The 23,044-nt window shown below is 30.7% G+C and overlaps 9 protein-coding genes across 13 annotated transcripts; 5 read left to right on the forward strand and 4 right to left on the reverse strand.

Annotated features, from left to right (window-relative positions):
- Positions 1–34: 34 nt before the first annotated feature.
- LOC114873134 (histone RNA hairpin-binding protein) lies at positions 35–2,401 on the forward strand. Of its 2 annotated transcripts, XR_003788865.2 has the most exons (5): positions 35–249; positions 325–887; positions 954–1,132; positions 1,733–1,779; positions 2,365–2,401. XR_003788865.2 is itself a non-coding variant. In XM_029181127.2 (3 exons), the coding sequence occupies exons 2-3, from the start codon at positions 346–348 to the stop codon at positions 1,090–1,092; spliced, it is 681 nt and encodes a 226-aa protein (XP_029036960.1). In that variant the 5' UTR covers positions 35–249; positions 325–345; the 3' UTR covers positions 1,093–1,446. The 2 variants fall into 2 exon arrangements, 1 of the variants encoding a protein (XP_029036960.1); XM_029181127.2 differs by lacking the exons at positions 1,733–1,779; positions 2,365–2,401 and having other exon boundaries at positions 954–1,446.
- Positions 1,289–3,048, reverse strand: LOC114873132. The gene is made up of 3 exons (XM_029181124.2): positions 2,358–3,048; positions 1,992–2,268; positions 1,289–1,922 (listed from the first exon to the last, which is right to left on the reverse strand). Exons 1-3 carry the CDS (start codon positions 2,501–2,503, stop codon positions 1,491–1,493), a joined length of 855 nt encoding a protein of 284 aa, XP_029036957.1. The 5' UTR covers positions 2,504–3,048; the 3' UTR covers positions 1,289–1,490.
- Positions 2,961–4,419, forward strand: LOC114873131 (phosphoglycerate mutase 1). The gene is given in 3 exon segments (XM_046287058.1): positions 2,961–3,151; positions 3,421–3,922; positions 4,000–4,419. Coding segments are annotated over 3 exon segments (816 nt in total). The 5' UTR covers positions 2,961–3,051; the 3' UTR covers positions 4,214–4,419.
- A 403-nt stretch (positions 4,420–4,822) lies between these two features.
- On the forward strand, positions 4,823–6,104 carry LOC114873135 (ras-related protein Rab-24-like). The gene is made up of 4 exons (XM_046287056.1): positions 4,823–4,915; positions 5,107–5,302; positions 5,408–5,682; positions 5,755–6,104. Exons 2-4 carry the CDS (start codon positions 5,244–5,246, stop codon positions 5,874–5,876), a joined length of 456 nt encoding a protein of 151 aa, XP_046143012.1. The 5' UTR covers positions 4,823–4,915; positions 5,107–5,243; the 3' UTR covers positions 5,877–6,104.
- A 47-nt stretch (positions 6,105–6,151) lies between these two features.
- Positions 6,152–7,900, reverse strand: LOC114873133 (S-adenosylmethionine mitochondrial carrier protein-like). Its single transcript, XM_029181126.2, is given in 12 exon segments — positions 6,152–6,501; positions 6,504–6,565; positions 6,642–6,780; positions 6,850–7,060; positions 7,062–7,091; positions 7,205–7,236; positions 7,239–7,271; positions 7,274–7,312; positions 7,378–7,428; positions 7,431–7,533; positions 7,614–7,736; positions 7,809–7,900. Coding segments are annotated over 11 exon segments (816 nt in total). The 5' UTR covers positions 7,683–7,736; positions 7,809–7,900; the 3' UTR covers positions 6,152–6,454.
- Positions 7,901–7,958: 58 nt separating this feature from the next.
- LOC114873129 (protein RFT1 homolog) lies at positions 7,959–9,833 on the forward strand. The gene is given in 13 exon segments (XM_046287055.1): positions 7,959–8,048; positions 8,277–8,432; positions 8,614–8,816; positions 8,897–8,934; positions 8,937–9,082; positions 9,150–9,239; positions 9,241–9,292; positions 9,295–9,369; positions 9,372–9,433; positions 9,490–9,621; positions 9,697–9,714; positions 9,716–9,787; positions 9,789–9,833. Coding segments are annotated over 12 exon segments (978 nt in total). The 5' UTR covers positions 7,959–8,048; positions 8,277–8,372; the 3' UTR covers positions 9,819–9,833.
- A 903-nt stretch (positions 9,834–10,736) lies between these two features.
- On the reverse strand, positions 10,737–11,681 carry LOC114873137. The gene is given in 6 exon segments (XM_029181133.2): positions 10,737–10,987; positions 11,142–11,184; positions 11,187–11,255; positions 11,326–11,359; positions 11,361–11,388; positions 11,601–11,681. Coding segments are annotated over 6 exon segments (399 nt in total). The 5' UTR covers positions 11,636–11,681; the 3' UTR covers positions 10,737–10,797.
- A 145-nt stretch (positions 11,682–11,826) lies between these two features.
- Positions 11,827–19,466, forward strand: LOC114873127 (cytoplasmic aconitate hydratase-like). 3 transcript variants are annotated; one of them, XM_046286988.1, is made up of 15 exons: positions 11,827–11,911; positions 11,997–12,098; positions 12,742–12,834; positions 12,909–13,071; positions 13,143–13,288; positions 13,360–13,753; positions 13,821–13,992; positions 14,058–14,275; positions 17,126–17,285; positions 17,354–17,574; positions 17,658–17,814; positions 17,894–18,129; positions 18,210–18,346; positions 18,413–18,727; positions 18,867–19,466. In XM_046286988.1, exons 5-15 carry the CDS (start codon positions 13,182–13,184, stop codon positions 19,117–19,119), a joined length of 2,370 nt encoding a protein of 789 aa, XP_046142944.1. In that variant the 5' UTR covers positions 11,827–11,911; positions 11,997–12,098; positions 12,742–12,834; positions 12,909–13,071; positions 13,143–13,181; the 3' UTR covers positions 19,120–19,466. The 3 variants fall into 3 exon arrangements, with proteins under 3 accessions (XP_046142944.1, XP_029036948.1, XP_029036945.1); XM_029181115.2 differs by lacking the exons at positions 11,827–11,911; positions 11,997–12,098 and adding an exon at positions 12,105–12,320; XM_029181112.1 differs by lacking the exons at positions 11,827–11,911; positions 11,997–12,098 and adding an exon at positions 12,582–12,642 and having other exon boundaries at positions 12,905–13,071.
- A 222-nt stretch (positions 19,467–19,688) lies between these two features.
- LOC114873130 (major facilitator superfamily domain-containing protein 6) lies at positions 19,689–22,860 on the reverse strand. Of its 2 annotated transcripts, none has more exons than XM_029181121.2 (11): positions 22,642–22,860; positions 22,377–22,574; positions 21,962–22,143; positions 21,590–21,888; positions 21,192–21,522; positions 20,920–21,110; positions 20,723–20,859; positions 20,534–20,649; positions 20,194–20,439; positions 19,974–20,120; positions 19,689–19,896 (listed from the first exon to the last, which is right to left on the reverse strand). In XM_029181121.2, the coding sequence occupies exons 3-11, from the start codon at positions 22,017–22,019 to the stop codon at positions 19,826–19,828; spliced, it is 1,596 nt and encodes a 531-aa protein (XP_029036954.2). In that variant the 5' UTR covers positions 22,020–22,143; positions 22,377–22,574; positions 22,642–22,860; the 3' UTR covers positions 19,689–19,825. The 2 variants fall into 2 exon arrangements, with proteins under 2 accessions (XP_029036954.2, XP_029036953.2); XM_029181120.2 differs by having other exon boundaries at positions 21,962–22,110; positions 22,205–22,574.
- Positions 22,861–23,044: the final 184 nt, after the last annotated feature.

The raw sequence follows: 23,044 nt of genomic DNA on the forward strand, positions 1-23,044 counted from the left end.
TCCCTCTGCCCTCTATAATTTGAAATTATGAAGCCGAGGGAACTTATTAAATAAGAGGCGCTAGATGAGCGTGAACATTTTGTAATATTCAATTTCATTAAAACCGTTAAAAGAACTTTAAATAATAAAAGGTGAAAGAATTAATAGTGTGATATATGTGAAAACATATATACAAGGCTTTCAGTTAAGTGTAATCCATTACACTTTAATATAAAGGTTGCTGCACTCAGTTAGGTTATTTTTTTTTAGGTAAGACATTGCTTATTTGTTGTTTTTTTCTTCTGTTAAAATAAAGTTTATACCTATGTTAATTATTATCCATAGATTGTGTTCAATTAACATACAATGGAATTAGATATGAAAAGTTCATGGGTAGAATTAACTGATGAAGATGATGCTCTTCTAAATGAAGCCATTTGTATGAGTTCAAATGAATTGAGTAAAATAGTAAACTCTGATAAGGAGACCAAAAATGCTCAGGATTCCTTAAATATAATAATACCTGAACCTAAAACCTATGTTAATAAAGATGAAAAGAATAAAGAAGATGTTACTTCAAATGTATGTGTAAATAATAGGTCTAACTGTAAAGAAAGTGAAACAAAAAATATAAATGGCATACAGTATGAAGATAATGTAAAGAATAAGTTAGAAGACTTAAATAATCTTCGTAAAAGACCTAGAGAAGGTACTACAAATTATGAGGATGTAAAAGTTTTTCGTACCAGATACTATAGTGATTCAAGTTCTACCACTAATTCCTCAGATTGTGGTAAAAGACAAGTAGAATATGAAACTGATCCTAAAGTCTTAGCTCGTAGACAGAAAGAAATAGATTATGGGAAAAATACCATTGGATATGATAAATACATTCAGGCTGTGCCTAAGTAAGAATTTCATATACTAAAATATCACTGGAAATATTGTATTGAAAACGATTATATTTATTTTAGAGAAAAACGTACTAAAGAGCATCCAAAAACACCACCAAAGTACATTAAATATAGTAGAAGAGGATGGGATGGCATGATGAGGTTGTGGAGGAAACAACTTCATCAGTGGGATCCTCCACAAGACAACAGCCCCAATTAGATGAAAGTTGTATGAATGTTATATTACAATGCACATGATGGTATTATGTTTTTTTATATTTATATGAAATTTCATTAGTATAACATAATGAAATGAACTGTAATACAAATTTTGGTACAATCTAATACATGGATAATTATGTGTATTTAAAAGATTGAATTGCAATATGAATTAAATGAAAATAAAACAAGTATAATTAATATATAAATACATTTAATCATAAGTACATATAATTGTGTATTATTAGATGTAATGTGTACAATTTAGATACTGAAAAATCAGAAAAACAGTGTTATTTCCAAAATCTGTTTTTCTTTTTCTTTGTACTTTACATATTAAATTACATACATTAAATACATTGTTAGTTATTTACAAGAATGTATTATATAGAATGAAGGTCATTTGGCACAAAATTGAGTTTCTAACTGTTTTAAAATCATATCAAGTTTCTGATTTGTTCTTTGCTCCATTTCTTCAATCCTTTTCATTATTCTATTTTCCATATCACAAAATTTCTGATCAATATAAGTTGTAATGTCTGTAATATTTGATATAGTATTTTCAGTGATAGACTGTACTATTTCTTTTTCATTACTTTGTTCAATATTGTTATTTGTTGATGAATCTGATATACTTTTAGTGGATGACTGAACAGCATTGGTGATATTGTTCCCTTCATTATTTAAGGTAAACTTAGTAAGAAAATTTTTTATTATTTCAGGATTAAATATTTCTGTGGAGAAACTTTCAGGTTCATTAATAGGTTCTGTTAAGTATAATTTTATCCCATATATCCACAGAACTGAATTTTTGCTTTTTGTTTTTGTGAACTAAAATAGAAACCTTAAATGAATATCATTCTTACAATTTCAAAAATATATTATGCACAGTTAACATACCTTAATACTAGCTTCTGTAGAATAAGGGTTAATTGTTGCTTGTGCAAAATAAATAAAATTTTCTTCAAAGTCATCTATAAGTTCTGCAAATATTGTTTTTTCATATTCTCCAAATTGTTTGAAAAACTCTAACACATAAGCCTCTGAAACTACAGCAATACGAGATATCCTCTGATTATTAATCAGTTTTATATCTAACATGCATGGTTCATTATCCGATTGAATTGGTTGTAAAGATATACATGTATTTAAAGAAACTATATCATCACAGTTAATCCTGTAAAAATGTAGACAATTTTTCACTGACTTAATATCGTTATTTTAATATATATTTATGTTACATCATTAATATGTATATTTTATTACTTTATAGGTTCTTCACAAAAAGGGGCCACAGTGAATGCATCATGAAATTGTTTATTATTACTGATTTGCCAGTTACACGAAATTTGTAAAAAATCCTTATTTAACAACAAAGAATTGTCATCTTGGCCATTGTTTGTAACTTCCATTGCATATAACAGATTCTTGTAATGAATCAATAAATACTATTTCATTCTTATCATTTTTACAAGGGTTACGTTCAGGTTAGTATACTTCAATGAAGTAAAAAACTTTTAAATCTAACAATTAATAGTCAATCTATAAAAATTGTATATATACAATTAGTAATAATTATTTACATCACTAAATACTAAATATTAACATTCGTTACATACATCGAATACGATGTATTGAAAACTAACCATTTACTACAATGGCGGGAAAAATTTGATTCACAAATTGAACAAAATAATTAGAATATTGTTATCTATAAACGCATATCAATTGATTAATAGCGTTCTTCAGAGAAACAAATTTTCTTATTCTACAAGCAAAAACATATTTAATTGATAATATAGTAAATTGATATGAAAATTTTGAACAAAAATGCTGATACGATTGAGAGATGTGACAGGGGTGGGGCTTTCAACTGAAACAGTTGTGCAGATATATTAAGCAGGGATTGCTTGCGAATCGCGTTTCCTGTTTACGTGCTGTTAATTTTTCTAATAGAAAAATGTCGAAATATTCGATTGTTATGGTTCGCCATGGAGAAAGTGAATGGAATAAATTAAATTTATTCTGTGGATGGTTATGATGCCAATTATCTGACAAAGGTAAGTCATTTTCAGAAAGTAAATCTCTAAATTAAAGCTTCAAGGGCAAAAGGTCAAACAGTTTGAAATATTATTGTAAATAGTGATGTTTTTCCTTTTGAAAATTGTTTTGTGCACTTGAAATAATAAACATCGTTTAATAATTATTAAAATTATATATTAATTGAACTTGTTTTAACATTGATAGAAAATCCTAAGTGAACACGTGACATATAATTTTAAATAATTTAGCAGTAATTCTACATTAATACATATATTTTTAATTGTAGGTAAAGCTGAAGCAGTTTCAGCAGGAAAATCAGTTAAAGAGGCAGGTTATACTTTTGATATAGCTCATACTTCAGTATTAACAAGAGCTCAAGAAACTTTAAAGGCAATTCTAAAAGAAATAGGCCAAGAAAACATTCCCATTTGTAAAACATGGCGTCTGAATGAACGTCATTATGGTGGTTTAACTGGAATGAACAAAGCTGAAACTGCTGCCAAATATGGTGAGGAACAAGTACAAATTTGGAGAAGATCATTCGATGTACCTCCTCCACCCATGGAACCAGATCACAAATATTATGATACAATAGTAAAAGATGCAAGATATGCCAATGAACCAAAACCAGAAGAATTCCCTAAATTTGAATCATTGAAATTGACTATTGAAAGGACATTACCTTACTGGAATAATACTATTATTCCACAATTAAAAGAAGGAAAGAAAATTATCATTGCTGCTCATGGAAACAGTTTACGTGGCATAGTAAAGCATATAGATCGTATGTTTTTATTTCCATTTACATAAATAACTTTTTTAAAACAGTTATGGTATTCATGATATCTCTTTTTTTTCTGTTTAGAACTGAGCAATGATCAAATCATGGGTTAAATTTACCAACTGGTATTCCATTTGTCTATGAATTAGACGAAAACTTTAAACCTGTTGTGTCTATGAAATTTTTAGGTGATGAAGAAACTGTTAAAGCTGCAATGGCTGCAGTTGCTGCACAAGGAAAGCTAAGTAATGTTAAAAAAGAAATTTATTATCAAATTTTTAACATTACATATGTATGAAAAATTGATTAGTTTCTTGTTTTATCATTAAAAGTTCAGTTTATTTATAAGAAAAAATTAACTAAAATGTAGTAATTATTCTTCAGTAATGTTTCAAGAAGTTTTAAACTTATGTATGTTGTAATTTATTCAAAGATATTATTAGAAATTATGATAAGAGATATAAAATACAGAATCCTGAAGCGAATAAAATAAAATTACTCTTCCTTGTGTATTATTAATATATAATTATCATTATTTAATTTGAATTGACATTTTAGATTTTTAAATCTTTTCGTTTTATAATATAAAATTGAAAATGCGTCCTAATGGTCCTAACCATAATGAAACGATAAAATACGCCATCTATAATAAATCTTGGATGTCTCTTTCATTACAAATAAGGAATGTTTGTTCTGGGAAAATCTGAATCATTATTGATAAAAAGTCTATCCATATCCAGTTTGAAGTTTATATCATAAGAATATCAGTTAGCGATTAGTTTCATAAAACACGTCAATGATTATGTTAACCTAAATGTTGCAAGAGTAGTGTTTATTTTATAGCAATACTTCTAATACTTAGAAGATATTTAATAATAACTGAAGCATGAATCGCGTTGATTTGAAAGTAGTTTTACTGGGTAATGCGGCTGTAGGAAAAACAAGCCTCGTGGAACGTTACATAAATGAAAGATTTAATGAAAGTCTATCATATCAAAATGTAAGTATAATTGCTGTAATAAAAAGAAATGTTCCGCGCACCAGTTTATTATATATATATAGATAGATTGATATCAAATTTCTAGAGTAACGTGAGAATCCAGACAACAATCTGCCTTTTTTAAATTTTCCACAAATCAGTTAAAGTTAACTTAGGGAATATACTAATTTAGGCTGTCTTGTTTCTCTTAGTCCGCGACATGGAAGGAATATTCTAAAATAGAGTTACTAAGATTTGCACTGAGAATCGTCTAAGAGGTGCATCGCAAAACAAATTAACTCAGTTCCACTTTCCTTAGACTATAGGAGCTGCATTTGCAGCGAAGCAAATGCAAGTCAATGGGAAAAGGCTTATCATGGGAATATGGGATACAGCGGGCAGTGAAAAGTGAGTAATTATCATGATTTTTATTCCTATTAATGTCAATTTAAGCAATATCAAATAAGCTTAGAAAGATAAAGAATTCTTATTTAAATAATGTATTTTTTGTAGATATAATGCTATGATTAAATTATATTATCGTGGTGCAAAGGCAGCTGTTGTATGTTATGATATTACAAAATCAAATACATTTCAAAAGGCAAAATTTTGGGTAAGAGAGCTTAGAGCTGTGGAAGAAGGCTGTAAAGTGTATATTTGTGCTACAAAGAAGGATATCTTAGAGCATGGTGCAGTTCCATCTCCTGAGATAGATGTTGTTGAAACATATGCTGCAGGCATTCAATCCAAGTTCTTTATAACATCTAGTAAAACTGGAGAAAATGTTGGTAAGTGGGTGTATACATAATTAAACTTGTACCAGTATTATATTTTGAATATTTATGAATTTATTTTTTTAGCTGAATTGTTTAATGAAATTGCCCAAGATTTTGCATCTGACCCAGATAATTTACAAGAATTAGAAGAAACAATTGAGATAAGTAACAAGTCCAAAGGTACATATTGTTGTCAATCTTTCTAAAGTCAGTATTAGGAATTATCATAATTCTTTCACCTTTAATATATATCACATTACTTTGTGTAAGTAAATATTATGCGCGTAAATCAATGCACGGTATATCGCATCTTGACACATTAATATACATAACTTTAAGGGAATCGTTATTCCCTGCTGAAAGGATTATTTTTAAATACATTCATATTTTACATTCCTTTAATTTGTGCATGTCTCATCCATTTAAAAATTAATAAATATTAGCCTTAAAAAAGTGTAGTACGTACAATATTATTATTAATAATCAAAGTGTAAAATACAATTATTAAATGCTTCGTATGTATCTTGTGCCTTTCTTGAACGTGAGCAGTTTTATTGCAACATAAATAGTGAGATCTGTAATAAAAGATATCATAATGAATAGACTATTGTTTCAGTTGAAAAGTATTGAAAAGCTTATTGTATTAATAACAAATGATTGATATGCAATGTGTCAAACAAAGTACTGATATTATTACCAAGGATGAAAATAATTACCTCTTGTAGTAAATTACAATTTACTAATGAATTTTGTATAATAATATTCTATTAATCCTTTCTTAACACTATAAAGATAAATTTGAAATGCAACTTTCTCTAACTTTCTCGTAACGCCGAAGAATATGAATCCGCTAAGAGTAAAACCACCCACTCTTGGTGTGAAACCAGCAAAAAGTCTAAAGGTATTTGTCAACAATTACTATTTATGTTTATAAAAATTGGTTACTGTGAAAAATATGATTCGCTTCATACCCTTTAATACCACATTCTCGATAAATCCTTCTTAACATTGTAGATATCTTTACTTCATCTTTTCCTGCCGATGCGTTCGATAACATTATTCTAGTTTTCGCAACATCCAAAGGCGTTGTCACAATCGCGGATACAGCGACTATAAAAGTCAATGTTAGTGTAAGTAATTATATTAAATCATTTGTAACTTAACTGATAGTTTTTTTACCTGATAACGCTCCACAGATGGCACCTTCCATAGGAGTGCATTCTCGTCCTACATGTTTTGTCCAACATAGTTTAAAATATTCCCAAAGTGGTAACTGAATCAGACCAACCGGTAAATCCCGAATTACCGTACTTCCATAGCCACGATACAAAGTTCTTAATGGTAATTTGTACGCGTCTTCTAAAAGTGCTTGTTTCCTTTGTTTCACTACCCTCAACCGGTACTCGGATAACACATGCAATCTGTTAGCAATATCTTAAAATTTTTAAGTGATAAAAAATTCTCCACCATATTTCTAAAAATAAAACTTTTCTTTAATAACATAAAGAGAAGAATGATAGTGAAAAGATTTTACCGCTTCTCCTATTGCCGCAGCCGACATATGCATATCGGGTAATATTGTTCGGGTATACGAGGTTGAAAGACTTCTTTATCCCGTTGTATGTTATAAAAAACAAAGCAGCTGTAAATAATACATTTATTAGACAATGTTAATTTTTTTTAAAAAGAAGTATATTTAAAATTCACCGGAGGGAGCAGATCCTATCAGTACTGGGCTTAAACCTTGATATAGCCGTTAAAACCACCGGATTGCACAAAACCATGCTGACTTTGTAATCGTGTTTTAAGAGTGTCCAAAGGAAAAGATATGAGATCGCAAACAATTCCCGCGACGGAACCTGACTGTCATGGATTTAAAATTATTTTTTTATGTATATAAAAATAGCATTCAAAGCTAATTATACATAAATTTTATTACTTACGACAAGCGACGTAATGATAATATTTTTCGCGCTTTCGCTCCGTTTAGAATTATTTGTTTCATTTAACATTTTAATTAATACTGTACTTCTTTACCGGATTAACATTGTTATAATTTAAAACACCTACAATAAATTAAATATATTATTTAATTAATAAATTGGAAGGTGATTTTTAATAAAATTGTACATGCATACTTTGACAGATCGATGAAAATTCTTATCAGAGACAGAATTTATTTTAGAATTTGAATATTTTCGTACGAGTTAATGAAATAGTAACGAAAAATAAAAGGACACGTGTTCCTATTATGTAATGACATCACTTCACAAGAAAATCATCGTTTACTTTCTTTATAATTCCTAAATCTACTGTGGTTGTCTGCTACCGAAACCTAACCTAATCTTGAATATTTCGGACTTCTATTGTCATTTAAGGTTAGGAGAAGCTTTTGTTTTGAAAATAGTTTTCCACTAGTAAAAATAGATGAAGATCCATGACAGAAAATTACTAGATATGATATATATAGAGGGAATTGACGCAATTACGTCATGAATCTCTGTTTCATGTAGTACAGAAGAATTCGTGGCTTTTGCAATTGATATGTTTCGACAAGTTACGGACGTGAACGAAATTTCCAAAAAATGATTCATTCAATGTTTTAGGTACCGTTTAAGTGTATACATAACCTCGAATTTCATTGACATCTCTTTGGGCGGGAATCTCGAAAGATTTATGCTTTCGTTTAATTATCTAGAAAAATGTCACAGAATATTTTGAAAAGCAGCTTGGAAAATGCTTCCTTCAATATTGTATTTCAGGTATTTCATTAACGTAACAACTGTTTAAATTAACGCATCTTGTGGTAAAACATTTCAGTTTAAACATACTAAGAGACTTGTATTTGAAAATACAAATTAACTTATTTCTTTAAAATGTCAACATCTGTGAGGAGTTCAAACACATGAAAAAAGCTTTCAATTTCAATAACTTTTCTTTCAGATAATATGTAGAGCTGTTACTTTTGTTTTAAATGCTTTTGTTGTACGACATGTGGGTCAAGCAGTTTTAGGAGTTATAAATGTGAGACTGTTGCTGTTGGAATCAATGATTTTGTTTCTATCTAGAGAACCATTCATGAAAGCATGTTTAACTAATACAGCAGAACATAATTGGGCTCAAGTTGTAAATTTATTATGGGTGACGTAAGTTTCTAAAATTAATTCATTACAAAATATATATATATATATATCTGCCATGTGTATTAATTTGAAATGTTTTTCAGGGTTCCTATTTGTGTTGCAATGTCTATGATGTTTGGATATATTGGCTTTATCTTTTATCAACATCTGAAGCATTACCATCGTATTATACATTTGCTGTTTGGGCAGTTGCTTTATCTTGTATTATTGAACTATCATCTTTGATTGTTCAATTAGTTGCTAGTGCATTCTTATTTGTTAGATTGAAAGTAAGATTTTGATTGAAAAGTATTTAAACCAAGCTGAAAATATTCTCCTGACTGTTTCACTTTTTAGATTATACTTGACACCATTATGATTGCTATCCGCACATTGACATTTGTTCCACTGGTACTTTATAATCCAGAGAATGCATTACTTGCATTTGGGTGTAGCTCAATTAGTTGCAGCAATATTTTGTACCACTAGTCACTATATGTACTTCATTATTATATTAGAAAACTGAACAGTTGTAAATTAAAAAGGAGAATGTCACTGAAAGACTATGGCGACGAATATGTGTGAAAGAATTTCCATTTGAAACAGTAATGGATTTCCTGCCAGGACAAATGGCAAATAAAGTATGTATAAAGATGCGTGGGTTATATATTGAAATATACATATAATTAGTTTTTAGGAATCCTATCTAGATAAAAAATTAACTATCCTTACATGGAGTTTTCTTAGACAAGGAATTCTAAAGCAAATATTAACTGAAGGAGAAAGGCTAATTATGACAGTAATGCCAGTATTAACATTTACTGAACAGGTTGTTTTAATTAATAACAAATATTTCATTCGGTATAATTATCTTTTAATAAATCATGTTTTTATGTTTCTAAAGGGAACATATGAAATTGTGAAATAATTTAGGTTCTCTAGCAGCAAGATTTATTTTCCGTCCAATAGAAGAAAGTGGGTACTTCTATTTTACACCAGATGATTAAACGAGATAAACCCAATTAATGATCAGAATCCTGTAAGTGGTATATTAACAGATATTTTATGTATTAATTAACTACTAAATTAACGAGAAATATATGTGTTAGATGAAAATTCAGGAAAGTGGAATGTACTTACACATTGTGTTCAGCTGTTTATGTCCATTGGTTTAGTTGTTTTTAGTATTTGGACAATCGTATTCAAGTACTCTGTTATGGTTATACGGTGTGCAAAATTAACTTTCGCATCTACCGGTACTTCTAATGCGAGCACCACTGCTTAGCTATTCTACTTTTGGGAATAAACGGAGTAACAGAATGTTATACCAATGCAACAGCTGATAGCGCAACTATAAACAAAAGCAATTTAATTATGATTTATCAATCGATTGCCTTTTGGGCGCATCATATTTTGTTCGCCATTTGGTTCGGGCCAGTTGGTTTTATTCTTGGAAATTGTGTAAACATGAGCTTGAGAATTTTACATTCTACTAGTTTTTATCAATAAGAGATATAAAGATTCGATATACCACCCATTCCGAGGATTAGTACCAAAGCCTATGTTTTCTGGCTTCCCTTCTTATAGCAGCTCTAGTCAACCATATTAATCCTCATGTAAACAAATATCTTTTCTACTTTTTAAATTACATTATTTAGAAAGTATGTTATAGCTTTACATATTTATGTGTCAGAGTTACTTTTTTCCAGAATGAAAAAATATTACACTTAGTATGGAGTAAATAAATGGTTTATGATTGGTGTTTAGTATCTTGGATATATGAACATCCTGATCTAATCAGACATGGTACAAATAGTGGGATGAAAGGAGGAAACAGAAATAAAAAGACGTGACTGACCTTAACTCTACTTAGAATTGTTTTATTGAGATTTACATACAAATTTATTTACAAAGGTGCTGCAATGCCGAATCCTATAAATTAGATCATATTTAATAATTATGTATTTTCTATACTGTTATAATTCAAATCAAGTACAAGTTTTGCTCAATTTAATGTTATGTTAAAAGTATTCAAAGTTTTATATATATATATATAATTAACAAAATAACAGAAACTTATTGAATTTAATTTAAATATAATCAATACTATTAATTTGAGCAACAGAAACTGTTTATATGAAACATCCTTGTAAATAGCACCTACTACTGGACCTTGACGTGGGATAAGGCATTTCCTATAAAATGATTAATACTACTTTTGGTATTTATATTTTAATACAATCATTCGTTTAAAAACTATGTTCAAATTCAATTAGTTAATAAACATCTTGGTTTATTAATAATAATTTCATATATTGCAAGTACCATAATATCAAATATAAAAATTACCTGCTCTCATTTTGAAGAGATATAATTGGAGCTGGTGATTTAGTTCTAATTTTGCAACTTGATCTGCGATAGCTGCAATTATGCCATGCACTATCAGTGGATGCATTCCCTTAGCTAAAAGTATTTTTTTATTATTTATCATATTAATATTGTAAAATATGAAATCTAATTAAGAAAAGAATACCTCCTAAGCATAATCCTGCATGATCAGCCAAGATGGCAACCAATAATACCTTCTGTACTATTTCTATTCAAAAAATATGAAATTTAAATAATATAATAAGAATTGTTTGGTTGGTTGATTTTACAAGGTTAAATGCATATCCATTTTTTATTCTTTCATCATCAATATGCAAAATAAGTTAAACAGTAATGAAATATTCGCATTGTAAGTAACATAAACTTTGATTTTTATACATACTCCTTTTATAAGAATAATTTTTCATATACTTAACTTACATATCATCTAATGTTTTTTCTAGATTCTTCTCCATCTTAGTGACAATGCACTTTTTAAAAACTGGATATTTAATGAAAATAATTTAATCTGACGTATCTGTCACCACATTAACACAACTTTGTTATACATTCACAAGAAATATATATAGTTTAGTCGCAACAGGTTTAATCGAATTCATTCGATGCATCGCATTCCTTGTCGATTATCGAATGCATAGAGTGGTCGCAGAAGAAATATTCACTGCTTTATTTATTTTAAAAAATAAAGTTTATCAAACAAACGATAAAAAGTATATTTATAAAATCAGCAAGTAAGTTATATTTTTAGTAAGTAGCATACAGTACACAGTGTACAAGTTTACAATATATAACTAAGTTGATAAATTTTCTTTACAGGTAAATTCGTTAATGTTTATTGATAAGATGACACCCTGTATAAACAATATCGCTTTGTAAGCGAATTGGACGACGTGACTGGTACAGTGACAATCATGGCTGGTAAGTGCGAAGATCTGATCCACTTGCTCTTAATATTGTTAAGAAAAAAACTCAACTACAAAGACATATAAATAATGTTTACGCTAATTTACTTATTTATCTTAGTCTCGTTACTCTGAAACATCAAAGAATTATTTTGTTCATCAGAATTTCAATGTTTCATAACATAATCAATTTGAGAAATCACCGGAAAAAAGGACATCTTACATCGTATAATCTTATGTATATATAATTATGTATTATTTCTGTATAACAGCATGCAGTATTATCAATAAAATTTCATTACAATTTTTATATAAAAGTAAAATTAAGAATATTACAGGATATGGGGGTCATAACATAATTATGACACCTGTTACATTTGACAAGTCAATTTACATTTTGCTAATTTCGCATTGAACAAGTGTAGTATTATAAAGATTTAATTAATATTATGATTTCAGTGTAACTGTTATTTGCATTCATTGAAAACAAAATTCTATATAAAGTTGATAAATAATGTTCAATAAATATATATTAAAAAGAATTTTCTCTGTGTTTCAAGGTATTACCCGTAAGAATGTTAAATTCGTTTTCTAATATGGTAGTAGCCTAAAAAAGAATAAAATACATGATGTAATATTTTATATTAAATCTGTTTTAGGAAATAACCCATACAATAATATATTGAAGCCCCTGAAAATTGGATCAAAAGAATACAAGTATTATGATATTTCCAGCTTTGAAAAAAAGTATGGTGCGTATCTATGGATTATATGTATGATTATGAAAAAACAAATTATTACTAAAATTTATGATTTCTGTAGATAGGTTACCTTTCTCTGTTAGAGTGCTGCTAGAAAGCGCTGTCAGAAACTGTGACAACTTTCAGGTGAAACAAAGCGATGTAGAAAAAATTTTAGATTGGGAAGTCAACCAGGCTCTTGGAGATGGACCAGAAGTGGCTTTCAAACCAGCGAGAGTAATATTACAAGTATGTATTTCTAAAGAAACTAGCTATATAGATTCATCTTATTTTCAATTAACTTTTTTTTTTTTAAATAGGATTTCACTGGAGTTCCAGCTGTGGTAGATTTTGCGGCGATGAGAGATGCCGTTAAAAGATTAGCGGCTGATCCAGATAAAATAAATCCTATATGTCCGTCGGATCTTGTTATCGATCATTCGATACAAGTTGACTTTATTAGAAGGTAAATTATTTCCTTTACCTTGATGCGAAGTAATCTTAAATGGTATCTAAATATCAAACGATCTGTTTTAGTACCGATGCTCTGAAAAAAAATGAAGACCTTGAATTTGAGAGAAACAAGGAACGTTTTATGTTTCTTAAATGGGGAGCAAAGGCATTCGAAAATATGTTGATCGTACCCCCAGGGAGTGGGATAGTACATCAAGTGAATTTAGAATATCTCGCTAGAGTCGTGTTCGATAGAAATAGTTTACTTTATCCTGATAGCGTAGTTGGAACGGATTCTCACACGACCATGATTAATGGACTAGGTGTTCTTGGTTGGGGTGTCGGAGGAATCGAAGCTGAAGCTGTTATGTTAGGACAAGCGATATCGATGCTTGTACCAAAAGTAGTGGGATATAGATTAGAAGGAGTCTTGAATCAGTATGCTACTTCGACAGATCTTGTTCTTACTATCACAAAGGTGAAACATTTAACAATAAAATTGAATTTGTATAAAATTGTTACGCGATATTTTTCTATACTTGCAGAATCTTCGTCAAGTCGGAGTGGTCGGGAAGTTTGTAGAATTCTTTGGTCCAGGTGTATCTCAGTTGAGCATAGCTGATCGCGCCACTATATCTAATATGTGTCCAGAGTATGGTGCTACAGTTGGATTCTTTCCAGTTGATCAACAAAGTTTGACATACCTTAGACAAACAGGTAGATAATATTGACAAATTTTTAAACTTCCAATTGAATTCGCTTTATACAAAAATTTCTTATAGGAAGATCCGACGAACATATTGATAGAATTGAAAAATATCTGAGCGCTGTGCGTATGTTAAGAAACTACGACGATCAAAGTCAAGATCCAATCTTCTCCGAGATAGTAACCCTAGATTTAGCAACGGTGGTGTCCAGTGTCAGTGGTCCGAAAAGGCCTCACGATCGTGTTTCTGTGACGGATATGAAAACGGACTTCAAGAATTGCCTTACCAACAAGGTTACAGTTCATTTAAATTATCGTATTATTAACATAGAAAATCTTCGTTTATGTGCTAATACATGTAGTGTGGGAAATTTAGGATTAGTATAGTAATATGAAAAGACGATGATTGGTCAGTATTCGTATGGGACAAACATAACCCAGTGACGATCAATCATTACCGTCAACCAGGATCACGTTCATCCCATGCCGTACTTCAAATTTCATCCGCTGGTGCTGTTCTTAGCGCGTTTTCAAGCGTGATTCTTCGGTAACGGTGAAGAAAGAAGAAAGAATCCCAGGTAACTACTGCTGTGATATGAATTTTTCATCAATGACACATCACAGCAACAGTTCCTCCGGACTCTTTCATCTAAAAATGATTTGCATCATTCAAAAACAAAGTTTAAATATCATAAGAAAATTTCTTTTACCTTACTTTTACCATTGAAGCATCCACGTGGCTATGTCTCGTACATTTTGCCTTGCTGATCTAGCTTTATGGTCTTTCGATTCACCATACAGTTAGATCACCAAAGAAAAATAAACGGGACTGTTTGATGATGTATTATAGTTAAGCGAGCACGTTTCTTCATGTTGATAATCTCGTTATCGGGGACGAGTATTTCGATCTAGTCACGACTTTGTTGCAACGTTACACTAGACGAATACTTCGTCCCTAATAACAAGAATTGCACGAATAAAATTCACGCTGGATATTGTAGAGTAGAAACAAATGTTGGATGAATCCTACCCGGTGAGGTTTTTATTCCAACCACACCGGACGAGATTTCATCCAACAGCAGCTTCTGTTAATTCCACTGGTTTGTAGACTGTTTCTGGAACCAACTTCTTTTGACTGAATATATTTAATATTATAACTCTCAATATTAAAATATGATGGAGGAAGCACTAGTTGATGTAGTTCGAGAAGACTAATTCACTGTTCGCACGCTAATTGTATACTGGTGACCTTCCGCGCTGGTCAAGCCACACTTATATATGTTTAGGATGTCCCCACCCCCTGAAAGAACAGTGCAGGCCATCTTCGACCCCGGTGAATGTTCCACGAATTTCCTATACCTTTCTCAACGTGTCAGGTAGATGAGGATTTTCAGCTATCCAACTAATAATTATTTAGATCAATTTCGTTAAAATTAATATTGATTAGATTTCTTTATCTATATGATTCATATAGATATTTACAGATATTCTTTTTGCAAGCTATTCGAATGATTAATTTTGAATCTTGCAATTTATTCTGAGCTCGAATAAAGCTGAAAATTCCAATTCAAAATAATTAGATTGTACAAATTAATTATTCTCTTCAGATCAAATAATGTATGAACAATGAATTAATGCATACTGTGTATTTTAGATAATTTAATTTTAATGGCGAATCGGCGTTTATGGCACAAATATTGGTTGAAATAGGTAACGATAAACGTGCGAACGTGATGATGAACCAACAATGAGCGGCCGTAATTTGAAAAACAAGGGACCGATCGATTTCTATTGAAAGATGTTCAACACTGGAATCGCGTTACTATGCTATCACAGCGAGGACATTTGCTGAAAACTCATCCACGTGAATCATAGAAAGCTGACTGTTCTTTTATGCCGTGAAATTCAACGCTCTTTTGTCATCGATTTTTCGGATCTACGATAATGGATCCAGCTTTAGAAACGCGTTTCATTTCTTTTTTTGAATTCTCAAATAAAAGCGAGGAAACGAAGATGTTCATTGAAAAAGGGTGCAAAATGAATGTTTATAAATATTATAGTATCTATAGAAGTTTGAAGAAATATTTAACAAATGTAGTTTCTTCTAATGAGACTGATAACTATTAAAAGTTACTGTTAGAGAGTGGAATAATGAAAAATAACTTACCGATGATCGATCGATCTTGAATTTCCCGGAGAACACGAGCGACTGCCTTCGATGAGGCCACGAACGTCGTGCAACCTCGCTGAAATTGCTGATACAACATCCATTCATTTTGCAAAGCTCGCGCGTTTTATTGCATACCACTGTCTTACGTCGCTGTGCCTCGTATTGCAAACGATTGGTTTTGTACTCGCGTTCGCACGAATTGTTTCTGTAAAATTATTTTTACCATTACAATGTAACGTTCTAATGCTTTGCCGAATAGTTCTCCTAATGTACCTTACGGTAAAGGTCATTTAGTCGAGAGGTATTGGCCCCCTTCAAAATTCTAGCAATTTCCTTTCGGATCAGAAGAATGGGGAAAATAACTGTTCGGCTGGCATAGAATTTGTGAAACGCGAGAAAAGCCCAAACAATGACGTCAACAACGTAATTGTTCTAAACTGATTCATATTCCTTGGCAGGCTTAAGGGTCCCTTAGGTAGCGATTTCGATACGTTTCCATTCCAGGAACTAATTACAGTGGCTACAATATGAAAGAGATATATATATTCTATTTTTACTATGAAGTTTTATGAGTTTATGGAACTATGCGACTAAAATGATGAAACGAAATTCTAAAGGATTGTAATAAATATTTGTGTAAGAAAATGAGATATTAGTAAATTAAAGTAACTGTATTAACTGAATATTTCATTTTCAAATAAGCAGAGAATTGCTGGTTTATGCTTCTTCAGCAAAATCAGTCGTCGGACAATGAATTCTAGAATTTGAAAGGTCATTTACATTCTTCAGGTCATCAAACTTTTATAACACTCTGAGTAAATGAATCCAAGTGTGGTTGTGTTGCATGAAAAAGAAATTCGTTTTAATTATTATCAAAATGCATCGTGTGTAAAAATATTTTACCAAATAATTACCATTGAATCTATTTTTAAATATTATGGAAATATTACATATAGGCGGTGTATTGTTTCCAGGTAGGATTCAAGGGATATGGCCTAAGCCCTGAAAAGGTGGACACTGTAGGTATGTTTGAATATGAAGGCAAGGATTATAAACTGAGGCACGGTTCGGTGGTCATCGCTGCAATTACTAGTTGTACTAACACTAGTAACCCTAGTGTCATGCTAGGAGCAGGTAAAGAATATAGCACCCGCTTTATTAAGAATCGTTTTCCTTGAAAACTTATGAAACATTTATTTTAGGTCTCCTTGCGAAAAAGGCAGTCGAAGCTGGCTTGAGTGTCGCGCCATATATCAAAACATCATTGTCACCCGGATCTGGTGTGGTAACTTATTATTTAAAAGAAAGCGGAGTGATTCCGTATCTAACAAAATTAGGCTTTGATATCGTTGGATATGGATGTATGACCTGTATCGGTAACAGCGGTCCTTTACCAGATAATATTGTTGAAACTATTGAAAAAGTAAATCTAACAGTTTGAATTTTGTTTTTTTATTCAAACATTAATTGAATTCATAATTTTTCATTATTATTATTTTTAATTAGAATGAGTTGATATGTTGCGGTGTACTATCTGGTAACCGAAATTTTGAAGGCAGAATTCATCCCAATACACGAGCTAATTACTTGGCCTCGCCGCTTTTGGTAATTGCTTATGCCATTGCCGGAACAGTGGATATAGATTTCGAAAAGGAACCACTCGGTAAATAGATACTCCACCCTTGGAAAGACTGACTTTAATGGGTCTACCTGGTACGATAAGCAATATTAAAATTACTCAGGTCGTCGAGCTGATGGCAGTCCGGTATTTCTACAAGACATTTGGCCTACCAGAGCGGACATTCAAGCTGTAGAACAAAAGCACGTCATTCCAGCTATGTTCAAAGAAGTTTATAGTAAAATAGAGAAAGGTAGCAGTAGTTGGGCAAGTTTGGCAGCACCTGAAGGTAAATTATATCCATGGGACCCAAATTCTACGTACGTTAAAAGTCCACCGTACTTTGATAATTTGACAAAGGTAAATTAAATATTCTGTTAATAATATATTTTTTATAGAGATCATTTAATATCGATCCATAATTTTATTGATACACTTAGGAACTACCAAAAATAAAACCGGTCAGTAAAGCACGCGTTCTCCTTTATCTTGGAGATTCTGTTACCACGGATCATATTAGTCCAGCTGGAAGCATTGCACGCAATTCTCCAGCAGCGCGTTATCTTGCGAGCCGAGGGTACGTTTAAAACCGCCTGAATTAATCGTATAAGCATTTCTTCTAATTATTTCCTATTTCTTTTAGATTGACACCAAAACATTTTAACTCTTACGGATCACGCCGAGGTAACGATGCTGTAATGGCACGGGGTACATTCGCTAACATTCGTTTGCTTAACAAATTCATTGGAAAACCTGGACCACGTACTATTCACATTCCTACTAAAGAAGAGATGGATGTTTACGATGCGGCTGAAAAATATGGTAAAGATCAAACACCTTTAATTCTTCTTGTTGGTAAAGAATATGGATCAGGATCTTCGAGAGATTGGGCTGCGAAAGGACCTTATCTTCTTGGAATTCGAGCTGTTATAGCTGAATCTTACGAAAGAATACACAGGTGAATTTTACTTGTTAAAGAAATGATTATTATTAAAAATATTGTAAACGGTATTCAAGGAAGTTATTAGTAGACTGCAGAATTGTACCATAAACGGTGTTCACCTTTCACAATATTTTATTGCTCGTCCTTTTTCCAGGTCAAATTTAGTAGGTATGGGTATAATTCCACTACAATATCTACCTGGACAAAATGCAGAGTCTTTAGGATTGACCGGTTATGAGTTATATGATATAGCAGTCCCCGAGAATTATCAGCCTGGTCAAAAAATTACCGTTACCACGGACGATGGAAAAAAGTTTGAAGTAATTTCACGATTCGACACCGAAGTAGATTTAACATACTTCAAAAATGGTGGCATTCTGAATTATATGATTAGAAGAATGCTTTGATAAGTTGCTATTATGTTAATGTCAAATGTTACTTAATGGAATACTTAATGTTGGAGTTTGGATTTCAAGCATATAATGTCTGATTACATCCATATCCTTTATGAATAAGTTAAAAGAAGAAAAAGAAACAAAGATATTAAGTTGGACAAATACATTTATTTTTGTGTATTGCAAATGTTTGTGTTTAAAATGCTCGGAAAGGTGTCTTACACAGTTAAATAAAACTTCGGTTTTTTTTTTACTAAATAGTACGATTTATTACGAAATAAATCGGGTTATAGTTCTTAAATTTTATAATCGTTAAAAACATTTGTTAATATAATAAAGTGTTAACAATTATTACATTAGTGACGTCTTAAACTATAACTAATATTCCTCGTTATAAAATATCACAGTCTATATGAATATACGGTACTACGAATGTTTTGTATAATCAATATAATAAGATTAAAAAAAAAAACATTAACATTACATTACACGTTTGTTTCATATTTTTCATCTTATTCGTGTTAGAAAAAATCTCGTATTTTATTTCATCAGTAAATCATTATAAAAATATAGAAAGAGTGTTATGCATAACACTGTCCATTTAATATTACAATTATTTACATAACAATATATTTTGATTAACAATTTGTACCAATAGTAATCACTACAGTACTGGTAACAATATTTCCAATGGAAATAAATTTTATTTGAATTATAATCAGCTATCCGCGGTAGCACACTGTATTTGAGCTTCTTCAGGTGTCTTCCATTCTACGTTCTTTTTCGTATCTACATGTAATAAGCAAAACTTTTAATAACAGATATATATTGAAGATAAAATGATTATAAGACTGAGATGGTTATACCTGGTGTGGTATGCTTTAAATAAAGCAAGTACAAAATGAGGTATAAGAATGCAGTTATAATGGCGATTAATGAATATATCCGTAACGTTATTACTCCACCAAATTGCTTATATAAAATACCACCTATTAGACTACCAATTGCAAAACCTGAAACAGAATAAAACTTGAATATGAAAATTTATTATCCTTACGACGCCTGATTAAAAATAAATTTTATTACCAAAACCATCATCCATCCCAGCTACTATTCCTTGAACGGTAGCTGATGTTCCAGGTGGTGCGACTTTACTTGCATACGCAACTATCGTCGTGTAACAAAGTGCATAGGTAGGTCCTTGCATAAATAATTCAATTGGAATAACCCACCATGGAGTTGATACCAAAGAAATTAAACCAAGTCGCAGAGCATAGCATACGAAACAAAATGTAAAAGTATATCCAAATCCTAGTTTCTTTAAAATTTTACCTATTCACAAAAAAAAAAAACGATTACGTTATTATTACAATTATATTAAAGTTTGTAAATATGTAAAAAAAAAAGGAGAAAATAAATGATATACCAGACATGGAAAAGAATATTACTTCGCCGCCTAATGTTTCTGCAGCAACTATTAAACCTTCTATTAATTTAATTTCCCCCATATAACCAGTCGCCCTTGCAAGATCTTCTAAGTACCTAAGTACAAATACTATTACTTCTAAAATACAAATGTAATTATATTCTATTTTTTGAATGGTAATTACTTTACCAAAATAAAAAATATATTATGAAGCTGTCAAGAATTCCAGCAACAGTTGCAAAGATAAGAAATATAATGATAGGTTTTAATTTTAATAATTGAAAGACATCTTTCAATATATCTGCTGATCCTCCCATCATTGGTAACTGGAAATAATTAGATTATATAAATTTTTTGCTTTTTTCAATTGTCTATGAAATACTTACATCCAGTTTCTTGCAACAAAATATATCAATGAATGAAAATACAAAAACAAGTAAAAACGCAGGTGTATAAGTTTTTATAATTTCTCCGTGAGACCAATAGTCAACCGCATAACCAGCCAAGAAAGCGGAAATTCCAAAACCTATAGTTCCCCAAACACGTTGTCTACCGTATCCCATTTGGTTATCGTCACCTGTAATTTTATTATATTAATAAAGTATAAAGTTATTTTAAAAACTATCGAAAAAAAAGAATTAGGAAAGGTATGATATACCTAATATATCAAAACAAATTGCGTCGCTTATACAATTGCTTACATTGAAACCAATATTACCAAGAGACATTAAAAGGATAAACCCCCAAAAAGTTATGGACCCATATAAACAATTATGTTCTTCAAAAGTACCACAGGTAATATCACAGTTAGAGTTTTCAGAACAATACGATGTCATATTCGCATCGACTATACACGTTGTATTTGAAGAAAAATCAATTTCTTTGTTGACTCCTTGAAATTGTACTGGCACAAAAAAATTTCTATCCATGCAAGTCCATTGGCACATGGCATTTTTTATTCCAGTACACAAACGTGGTCTTGAAATATCCTTAAATGAGTTTGCAATTACAGATTTTTATATTTCAAGCAGATATATAACTAAACTAAAAACTTACCTCTGGAGAACATTGAGGTATCGAAGTACAAGATATATTATTAAAATTGTGGTCTGGTAAAATTGGACTTGGAAGTACTGGTAAGAAATACATACAAATATAGCAACTACTTGTTGTTGCTAGTAATGCTATAAAAATTGTTTTCCTCCAAGCATGAAAACAATCTACAAGAAACCCGAAAGCTGGTTTAGCAATTAGGAATACAATTGGTAAAATAGCTGTGATGCTACCCATGACCACTACAGAAATACCAAGTTGTTTACCATAAACTGGTAAAAATGGAAGAATTGGTCCCATTGCTGCAAGAAGAAATAATACCATGTATTAAGAGAAAGTATATTAATAAATAAAACGATATTAAGTTTTACTTGCCTGCCATGAAGAAAAAATAATGTGCCTTTATAGGCAACTGTGTGTAATTTAATTTCATTTTTTGTTTACTCTATAAAAGTTAATATTTTGGAAGAAAAATTTTAGTTCATTTTAAACAGTGACATTCAAATTTAACTAAACGTTGTTTCCTTAAATCACAATAGATAGTTACACATAATTAACTGCAATAAATTAATGCATATATAGAGATACAAGATAGCACATTAAGTATTGTGTACATACAAGGTAAGATAAGAAATACAAATATGTCAAGAGCAGAGATATCATATCAGTTTTATTAAATCCCAAAATGCTATTTCAAATTATAGGTAGAGAACATAATAGCAATCAACAGTCACACTATCAAATAGTTAACTTTTAAATGAATTAATTAAATTTAAATAGAATTAATTACTTTAATGGGAGAAATTGAACTAATAGAAGGGATAATGTAGCTGTTCAGTATCAGCTGTTCTTCCAGATTATTTTCCCTTCCTTGACAGCTTTCATATTGTTATTATAGAAGTCGATTAGTGTACATATTTATATATGTATAGTTCTCTATGACGTAGTGAGACACTATTATTCATCTGGCATTCATCTGGCGACGCTTCTAATGCATATAAATTGCAAAATAAAATATTTTTTAGAACAAATGGTTAACACGACTATAGACATACCTTTGTTATCGAGGGGTTATAATTCTGGGGGTGTGCTTACATATTTATCACTTGGTACAGCAGAATTACGCATTTTTGCGAATATTGCGGTAAACACTAAAAGAAAATTAGCATAAATTCTGTGTTGTTTACAGCTTTCTTAGCTTATTAGGCAGTATTATATTCAATTTATAACTTTGTTATGACTAAAAAACGATGTAATCATTTTTTAAGTACTGGCATATGTTATTACGGGAGTTTCTGAAACAGCTGCGCAATAAATATATATTTTAAAATATATACATCAAAATCTTTCATACGTCCTTTAGGTTTTTAAAGTATTTATAAATGTTTGAAAATCATTAACATTTATTAATAATTTTGACTTATTTTAAAAAGACCGCCATAAAGTTTTTCGATAGAT

The sequence above is a fragment of the Osmia bicornis genome, chromosome 9 (genome assembly GCF_907164935.1).
Source record: "Osmia bicornis bicornis chromosome 9, iOsmBic2.1, whole genome shotgun sequence".
NCBI lineage: Eukaryota > Metazoa > Arthropoda > Insecta > Hymenoptera > Megachilidae > Osmia > Osmia bicornis.

Bases quoted from the DNA above. Each gene is read 5' to 3' on its own strand.
- LOC114873135 (XM_046287056.1), top strand. From the start codon at position 5,244: ATGCAAGTCAATGGGAAAAGGCTTATCATGGGAATATGGGATACAGCG. The intron at 5,303-5,407 runs GTGAGTAATTAT...TATTTTTTGTAG, and splicing joins GATACAGCGGGCAGTGAAAA to ATATAATGCTATGATTAAAT. The intron at 5,683-5,754 runs GTAAGTGGGTGT...TTATTTTTTTAG, and splicing joins TAAAACTGGAGAAAATGTTG to CTGAATTGTTTAATGAAATT.
- LOC114873127 (XM_029181112.1), top strand. From the start codon at position 12,597: ATGTTCAATAAATATATATTAAAAAGAATTTTCTCTGTGTTTCAAG. The intron at 13,072-13,142 runs GTATGTATTTCT...TTTTTTAAATAG, and splicing joins CAGCGAGAGTAATATTACAA to GATTTCACTGGAGTTCCAGC. The intron at 18,728-18,866 runs GTGAATTTTACT...TCCTTTTTCCAG, and splicing joins TCTTACGAAAGAATACACAG to GTCAAATTTAGTAGGTATGG.
- LOC114873130 (XM_029181121.2), bottom strand. From the start codon at position 22,019: ATGAAATTAAATTACACACAGTTGCCTATAAAGGCACATTATTTTTTC. The intron at 20,650-20,722 runs GTAAAGTAATTA...ATTTGTACTTAG, and splicing joins ATAATATATTTTTTATTTTG to GTACTTAGAAGATCTTGCAA. The intron at 20,121-20,193 runs GTAATAAAATTT...ATTCTGTTTCAG, and splicing joins TGGGATGGATGATGGTTTTG to GTTTTGCAATTGGTAGTCTA.
- LOC114873134 (XM_029181127.2), top strand. From the start codon at position 346: ATGGAATTAGATATGAAAAGTTCATGGGTAGAATTAACTGATGAAGAT. The intron at 888-953 runs GTAAGAATTTCA...TATTTATTTTAG, and splicing joins TACATTCAGGCTGTGCCTAA to AGAAAAACGTACTAAAGAGC.
- LOC114873132 (XM_029181124.2), bottom strand. From the start codon at position 2,503: ATGGAAGTTACAAACAATGGCCAAGATGACAATTCTTTGTTGTTAAAT. The intron at 2,269-2,357 runs GTAATAAAATAT...ACATTTTTACAG, and splicing joins TTTTGTGAAGAACCTATAAA to GATTAACTGTGATGATATAG. The intron at 1,923-1,991 runs GTATGTTAACTG...TTTCTATTTTAG, and splicing joins CTACAGAAGCTAGTATTAAG to TTCACAAAAACAAAAAGCAA.